The sequence below is a fragment of the Suillus bovinus genome (assembly GCF_016758785.1).
Source record: "Suillus bovinus strain UH-Sbo-P2 chromosome Unknown EDB93scaffold_71, whole genome shotgun sequence".
NCBI classification, from domain to species: domain Eukaryota; kingdom Fungi; phylum Basidiomycota; class Agaricomycetes; order Boletales; family Suillaceae; genus Suillus; species Suillus bovinus.
Window position 1 is genome coordinate 196,137 of NW_024542127.1, and position 7,163 is coordinate 203,299.

A 7,163-nucleotide genomic window follows, 5' to 3' on the forward strand; every position below is an offset into this window, starting at 1 on the left:
CTCGACACACGGCTCATTCGTTTGCAAGATAGCCAATACCCCAAGTTCTGTGTCCTATGCGCCTGTCTCGATGTCGGCAAACCTGCGTACATTATCACAGGCTTTTATCTATTAGTGACCGGCAATCAGCCTTTCCTTGACTCTCGACGCCATGCTTCGTTAGCCAAAGCACAACTAAACGATCTTCGACGAGGGTAGACCAGTAAATTCGGTGAGCGGATCCATGCATCAAGATTCAACAACAATGTCACGGTCATGGCGCAGGGGACCGGAATCAAAATGTAGTGTGTATCATCAATTTTCACTCTATAACTTATTTCTTGTTCTGTTCCTAGTTCAGCGTCAGGTTAGCTGTAGGTGTGAATGGTGCCGAACTCTAACTTCAGTTGCTCGGGGTCGACTCGTTAATGGTATCCTTTGATCATCATCCCTGTCACTGATTCCTCGATCGTTTCAGTACTGACAGTTCGTCGAACGCTTAGTTGTGAATTCGCAGGATCGCTGTGGAGGTCTGCTACACTAAATATTTTATGTCAGGGGGACTTCCTGCTTGGTATGATGGGGTGCGAGTTTCGATGAGTTCTTCCCACCGAACATTGATGCTCGCTCATTAGGACTAAGGACAGTTACCTCGCCCGTGTTCAAGTGTTCAACGACCCGGCGTCGGTTATTCGCAGGTGCTTCTATTGTTACAGGATCATTAGGGCAACGAAAAAATGACATGTCGTTAATAACCAGTCGTATCTTGCAAAGAACCTCTGAAATACTCAATCTTAGCGTTATCTGCTTCAAACTTTGCATACACATCAGGAAAACGTAATTTGCTACGAAGTGCTTGGTAGCACCCTGTAACACCCTGTAGCGCGATACTTCCCGCTGATGCATGTATGACTGATGGATATTGGTACTACACACTGTAACATACTTGTGAAATAACCAGGAGGTACTATACGATGACAGAAGAGTGGGTCGTGAAGAATTAGTTATAGATGAAACACAAACGAAACACAGAAGCCAAAGTGTCGCTTGACTAATGGTGACCGTCTGCGTTCTGAACAGATGCGCAGCAAATACAGCCCACAAAACGAGCGCACCATCCGATATCTGTGGCATGAGGACTTCCTGATGCTCCAGCAGTACCAGTAACTGCGGAAAGTGTCGAGGCAGCGGCCGTTGAAGGTGGTGGTTGTGAAGACGAGCTAGGTTGCGTGGTATGAGTATTAGAAGCTCGAGATGAGCTAGCAACTGGCTTCTTCTTTCTTGCATGATAGTTCCTCTGGGCGATGAGGGTCAGCAGCGAGGAAGGACTGTGAAGGAGAAAAAACGCACAGGCTTGCCCGCTGTGTAAGGGACCTCGACCTCTTGCAACTCAATGCCTGATGCATCTCGTCTGCGTAGTATACCAAGATTTCGAGTCCAGCTAAGAGGGTGGGACTGAGGTCGCCCATGGTGGTCAGTTTCCCTGTGCGAATTTGAGTCACGCCATAAGGAGGAAAATCGACTGAGGGCGCGTTGACGTGGTGCTGGAGTTGGGTGGCGATATGGTCCATGGGATTGGGATAGACGAATGCGCTCCTGAGAACACATCAAGTCAAAGCGTTGAATAATAGATGGAGATTACATACATTAGCCTTTCGTATGTCATCGTCAAAGAACCCTGGGGGTATATGAGAAGCACCTTTCTTCTTTACTGCTGGTTGTGGTGGAGCATCAAGCTGAGGGAGCCGTTGTCAGCGTCGTTCGGGATGAAATGTATCTAAGCTTACAATTTCTAATGGAAGGCCAGCCTCTTTGACGATAGCGGAAAGATCCCATCTGTATAGGTAGTCTTCGCAGCTAGTGATAAGGAACTTTCCATCTGCAGAAAAGATAGGCTGAGCACGGTACTCGGAGTCTTCAGCGTGATATAATGTTTTGATAAGTTGATCGGTTTCGAGGTTCCATAGATATGCTGTCTTGCTAAGGTTCCATAAATATGCTGTATTGCTCAGTGCCAGTGGTATACCTGCGAGGATGCGCTCGTTGGGAGATAGTGAAATAGTGCACAATCGTGTGGGCGTCTCAATGACAGCTATTTGTGACCAGGTGGCTGTGTCGAATTTCGTGATTCTGGTTCCGCCGGCGATAAGTGTTTTTTCATTTGAGGTCCATGCCAGGCACGAAAAAAAACCTTCCAATGCTTTGAGCAGTTCGCCTGAGTTAGCATCCCAAATTTTCAGCCCATATACCGCTGTGGCAATCCTCTTGCCATCGGGTGAGTAACAAACCGCCCAAATGTGCTTGTCCCCTGCCCTGATTGGTCCCAGGATAGTTTCTCCGAGTCCGCTCTTGACATCCCACACTCTGAATGTTCCATCTCCGGATCCGATCACCAGTCGCCCTCCATCTGGACTCCAGCACATAGGACGCACTAGCCTTGTGCGCCCCGTCAATGTTTGATGACCTTGCCTGTGCCGACGTCCCACAATTTCACTACGCCACCCCAATCCCCAGTTGCTATTGTCTTGCCGCTCGGCGACAATGCCATGGTCTCCACTCCTGGATTTTTGTCCTCCCATTCCTCGACCTGGGCGCCCGTCTCCAAATCACAGACTCTAAATGTCCCATACCATGAACAGCAGATGACCTGCTGTCCACCGGGCAGGTGTATGATGTGAATGATACTGTCCTTTACTTTGATCTTTCGGTAAGGCATTGTCGCTGAATTCTCGTGCTTTGTAAGAGGTAGATGCGACATGGTTTCGGGATTCACTTGATGAGTACGTCGTAACTTCAGCTCTTACCATCAAATCCCATATGAATCTATCACTCACTCTGAATCTAAATGTAGTACTTGACGTGTACACGGAAACACGAATGCGACACAAAAGGTGCGATGGAGTGGGCGTTTCGTTCGATGAAGATTCAAGTCAGGAGGGGAGTCTTCTACTGGTGCGTCTTCCTCATTTTATCCTCGTGGTCGCTCACAGCATCTCCACTGGCTGTGCAGATTAAGCGCTCGACGATATTATTTCGGACCAAATACGTGCTTCCTTCATCTACATTGCCTTCGACATCATCACCATACTATTCCCCTAAGCCTGCATTGATGTGTACCACTCTGCGGTCTCCGTATCTGTCTCCTTGTGCCACATGTCCGTTGAAAGTCCAACTGGACACTTCTTACCTTCTTCGCAACCCGGCCATCCCGGTCGCAATGTCCTGCTCTTCGTCCAATCAGTTCTTTCCCTCCTTTTCTAGATTTAGTACGTCTACGTACTTCTACGCTCATACCTTTGCAATGCCAAACAAACGTAATGAACAACCTTCCTCCATCACTGTAAAGACCTTGTGCAATCCATCGCCTTGTCTGCTGGCACGTCGTCGTCGCGTGTTTTGTACAGAATGCCTCAAGAGGACGGCGTGCAACATAAAGGAGAGGACGGAATAGGGCAGGGAATGATAGTGATGAAAGTAGAGACCTTTGGCACTCAACGGACCTTCCTGGGGATGTCCAAGTCAGAGTCTGCATGAGGTCAGACTCGCCGATCATTTGGTTTTCTGAGAACCGAAGCACTGCTTGACACTGCACAACAGAACTTCGAAATCCCTTGATGAGCGTCGATGTCTCAGCGTCCACAGGAATTTTGATCCCGGACATGTCATTGGATGGCGGAATACTACCCCAGCAGGTCAACATCAGTGATAAGAGTGGAATCTTGCCTTTGCTGTAGCGTTTTTACCACCGCTGGCCATGGAGCATACACCGGTACAGAGAATCTTCAGTCCCACTTTGGCGGGAGACTTTTGACAAAGTCATGTTCTATCCTCGCCCCTACTAGCCGTCCTCCTTGCATGTGCCATCTGCCCCATCATTTCTGTTTTGGAATTCACTTAATGGGTATGTGATGATTTCAGCTCTTTTCATCAAATGCCGCACGAATTCACCCTTACTCAGAATCCAACTTGTAAACAGAAAGACGAATGTGGAATGAAGGTTGTGGCGACAGAGTGGGTGTGTCGTTCGATCCAGAATCAAACAGGGAAGGTGGCCTTATCCAAGTCATCTAGAAGTTCGATGCTGTACGGATCAAGCGCTCGATCCTCTTTCATAACGATAATCTATATACCTGCATTCACTCGCTCGGCATCATGTCTAGTAGCCCCGCTAATCTGTGAGCATGCATTCCATTTATTTCCACTGGTCCGATATGATCATATGTCAACCTCATGCATCATTTTCGTTGGGTAATCCTACGCTCCCTTCGAACCATTCAATCTAAATATCACAAATTTCCAAGGAATTTTTGATTCCTAATTTTATCTCGTTCCACTGATACCATCGATACGCCAAACTAAACATACAGTGCGAGGGATGTTTCAATCACATTCAGCATGCAAAACTTCTATTTGACTTCGGTGCGTTCTTTGTTTTTGATACCTCAACGCACGGCTTAAGATGGCCAAGGGGACAAGTTCTGTGTCCTACCTCGCCCCTGTCTAGGTGTCGACAAACCTGCGTACATTGACACTGGCTTTTATCTACTACTGACCACAGGCAGCCTTTCCTTGGCTCTCGGTGTGCCACGCTTTGTTATGTTGAACGCTGAACGAGAGTGGGCACGTGGACTCGTACGGTAAGCGGATTGGCATGTCAAGGTGGGAAGAAGTCTTGAACAATGTCATGGCCCAGGAGGCTGGAATCGTAATGTACCTGCGTATAATCAAGTCAGCATCTCTCACTTCAAAGCTTCTGTTCCTAGTATGCAGTCTAGTTAGCTACAGATGTTAGTAGTACCACACCCCAACCTCAACAGTTTCAGTCGCTCGGGATCATTGATATGTTTTGATCATCCCCGTCACTTTATGTTTAGATTATTACAGGTTCATCGGGCAACGAGAGACGTCCATGTCGCAGCGCAAGGTGATGAAGTAGTCTTTTATTGCATAGCACCTCGGAAATACTCGATCCTAGCGTTATCTATTTCAAACTTTGCATACACGTATAATTCAGCACCTGTGGATATTGGTACCCTACCCTACCTACGCACTTGTGGAAGTACAGGACGACGGTGGGAGTTGTGAAGAATTAGCTATAGATGAAACAACAAAAAACACGAACTGAATACAGAAGCCAAAATGTCGCTTGACTAATGGTGACCGTCTGCGTTCTGAACAGATGCGCAGCAATCCAGGCCACGAAACGAGTGGACCATCTGATATTTGTGATATGAGGATGTGAGGGTGTTCCCGTTGCCCCAGTGGTACCAGTGACGGCGGAAAGTGTCGAGGCAGCGGCCGTTGGGGGCGGCTGTTGTGATGACGTGCTAGGTTGTTGCGTGGTATGAGTATTAGAAGGTTGAGATGAGCTGGTAGTTGGCTTCTTCTTTCTTGCATGATGGTTCCTCTGTGCAAAGAGGGTTAGCAGCGAAGAAGAATTGTGAAGGAGAAAAAACGCACAGGCTTTCCCGCTGTGTAGGGGACCTCGACCTCTTGCAACTGGATGTCCAAACCATCTCGTCTGTTTAGTATACTAGACACCAGCTTTCGAGTCCAGCTAAGAGGGTGGGACTGAGGTCGCGTACGGTGTTCAGTTTCCCCGTGCAAATTTGAGTCATGCCATAACGAAGGAAAGCGACTGAAGGTGCGTTGACGTGGTGCTGGCGTGGGGTGGTGATATGGTCCATGGGATTGGGATAGACGAATGTGCTCCTGAGAACATATCAAGCCAAAGGGTTGAATAATAGATGGAGATCACATACATTAGCCTTGCGTATGTCATCGTCAAAGACCCTGGGGGTATATGAGAAGCACCTTTCTTTCTTTACTGCTGGTTGTGGTGGAGCATCAAGCTGAGGGAGCCGTTGTCAGCGTCGTTCGGGATGAAATGTATCTAAACTTACAATATCTACTGGAAGGCCAGCTTCTTTGACGATAGCGGAAACATCCCATGTGTATAGGTGGCCGTCTTCGCAGCTAGTGACAAGGAACTTTCCATCTGCAGAAAAGGTAGGCTGAGCAAAGTTTTCAGGGTGATCTGGTGTTTTCATAAGTTGATCGGTTTCGAGGTTCCATAAATATGCTGTCTTTCCGACCAGTGGTGTACCTGCGAGGATGCGCTCATTGGGAGACAGTGAAATGGCATTAATAATCACTGCGGAAACGAGAAATTGTCTGTATCCAGATAGAGTACAGATAGAGGTATACTATACCAGAACCAGATGTACACAATGTTATCTGCCCAAGTCCAAAAAACGTACGGAAGGTCGCACCATTCGAACCCTAACTGCACTCTAGTCAAGCTCACCTAGCTCATCATCCTCCCTCCTCCGACACGTCACGTGACCTCCCGCCGGCATCCAAAAAAGGCTATGACGGTTTATTTTTTCGTTCTCTCAGTCTCTCTGAGTTGATTCTTGAACGCTATTATGTATTAAGTATATAGTATGTGACAATGGCAATGAATAAAGAGATATATGTACTGTACTAAGCTAGAGGGATTAAGTGGTTGAACGAGCACGATAAAACATTGCGCTGGCGGTCCCTTTTCCCAGGTTGTTGGGCTCCGCGATCGAGACGAGTTTTCTCGTCGTTCACGACTGAGACAATTATCTGCCAGACGGAGAAATGATGAGCCATTGCGTTCGAGAACGGTAAGCATTCTATAGTCATTAAATTGAATTTGATACTCAAGGCCATCACAGAAATCACGGATCTTGACATGTGTGAGCATGCGTTCCTGGAATGTCCTGGTGTCGAGCTGTTGACAGAACGTATCCACAAGGTCATCTTCCGCACCATCACCAACTTCGTCACCTGATTCCATTTCCCCCTCGTTCGCTGGTTCCAGTGGCACAGGAACAGGCATTGCAGCAGTGGCGAGCGGCGACGGACAGGAATCGAGGGGAACGAGCAACAGATGTGTCCAAAATGGTATCGTGCGGTTCCGTTGCACCTCGAGGAAAAAGGTAGGCACTACGGGTGGACACTTTGTACCAGATGCTTACAAACGAGAAACCGAGTTTTAAACAAAATTCGGGCAGGTGCAGACCCAACGATGGGGATCCGGTCGATATTTGGGGTTGAGTGGACCGTGATCGGTGTTGGCTGCATGCAGCCAGTCTCTTTTGAATTCTTTCACCACGACGACAACTCCTGAAATCGGCCAAAATCATTGAGTAGGT

At 47.8% G+C, this 7,163-nt stretch overlaps 3 protein-coding genes across 3 annotated transcripts; all 3 read right to left on the minus strand.

Annotated features, from left to right (window-relative positions):
• Window positions 1–860: 860 nt before the first annotated feature.
• Window positions 861–2,916, minus strand: EDB93DRAFT_1339644 (quinon protein alcohol dehydrogenase-like superfamily). The gene is made up of 5 exons (XM_041455426.1): window positions 2,814–2,916; window positions 1,767–2,751; window positions 1,626–1,715; window positions 1,330–1,575; window positions 861–1,276 (listed from the first exon to the last, which is right to left on the minus strand). The coding sequence occupies exons 2-5, from the start codon at window positions 2,556–2,558 to the stop codon at window positions 1,031–1,033; spliced, it is 1,374 nt and encodes a 457-aa protein (XP_041303738.1). The 5' UTR covers window positions 2,559–2,751; window positions 2,814–2,916; the 3' UTR covers window positions 861–1,030.
• On the minus strand, window positions 2,632–4,021 carry EDB93DRAFT_1171126 (uncharacterized protein). Its single transcript, XM_041450356.1, has 4 exons — window positions 3,938–4,021; window positions 2,990–3,880; window positions 2,831–2,931; window positions 2,632–2,759 (listed from the first exon to the last, which is right to left on the minus strand). Exon 2 carries the CDS (start codon window positions 3,677–3,679, stop codon window positions 3,059–3,061), a length of 621 nt encoding a protein of 206 aa, XP_041303739.1. The 5' UTR covers window positions 3,680–3,880; window positions 3,938–4,021; the 3' UTR covers window positions 2,632–2,759; window positions 2,831–2,931; window positions 2,990–3,058.
• An 867-nt stretch (window positions 4,022–4,888) lies between these two features.
• On the minus strand, window positions 4,889–6,912 carry EDB93DRAFT_1331117 (uncharacterized protein). Its single transcript, XM_041455192.1, has 5 exons — window positions 6,462–6,912; window positions 5,883–6,153; window positions 5,742–5,831; window positions 5,440–5,691; window positions 4,889–5,386 (listed from the first exon to the last, which is right to left on the minus strand). The coding sequence occupies exons 1-5, from the start codon at window positions 6,845–6,847 to the stop codon at window positions 5,069–5,071; spliced, it is 1,317 nt and encodes a 438-aa protein (XP_041303740.1). The 5' UTR covers window positions 6,848–6,912; the 3' UTR covers window positions 4,889–5,068.
• Window positions 6,913–7,163: the final 251 nt, after the last annotated feature.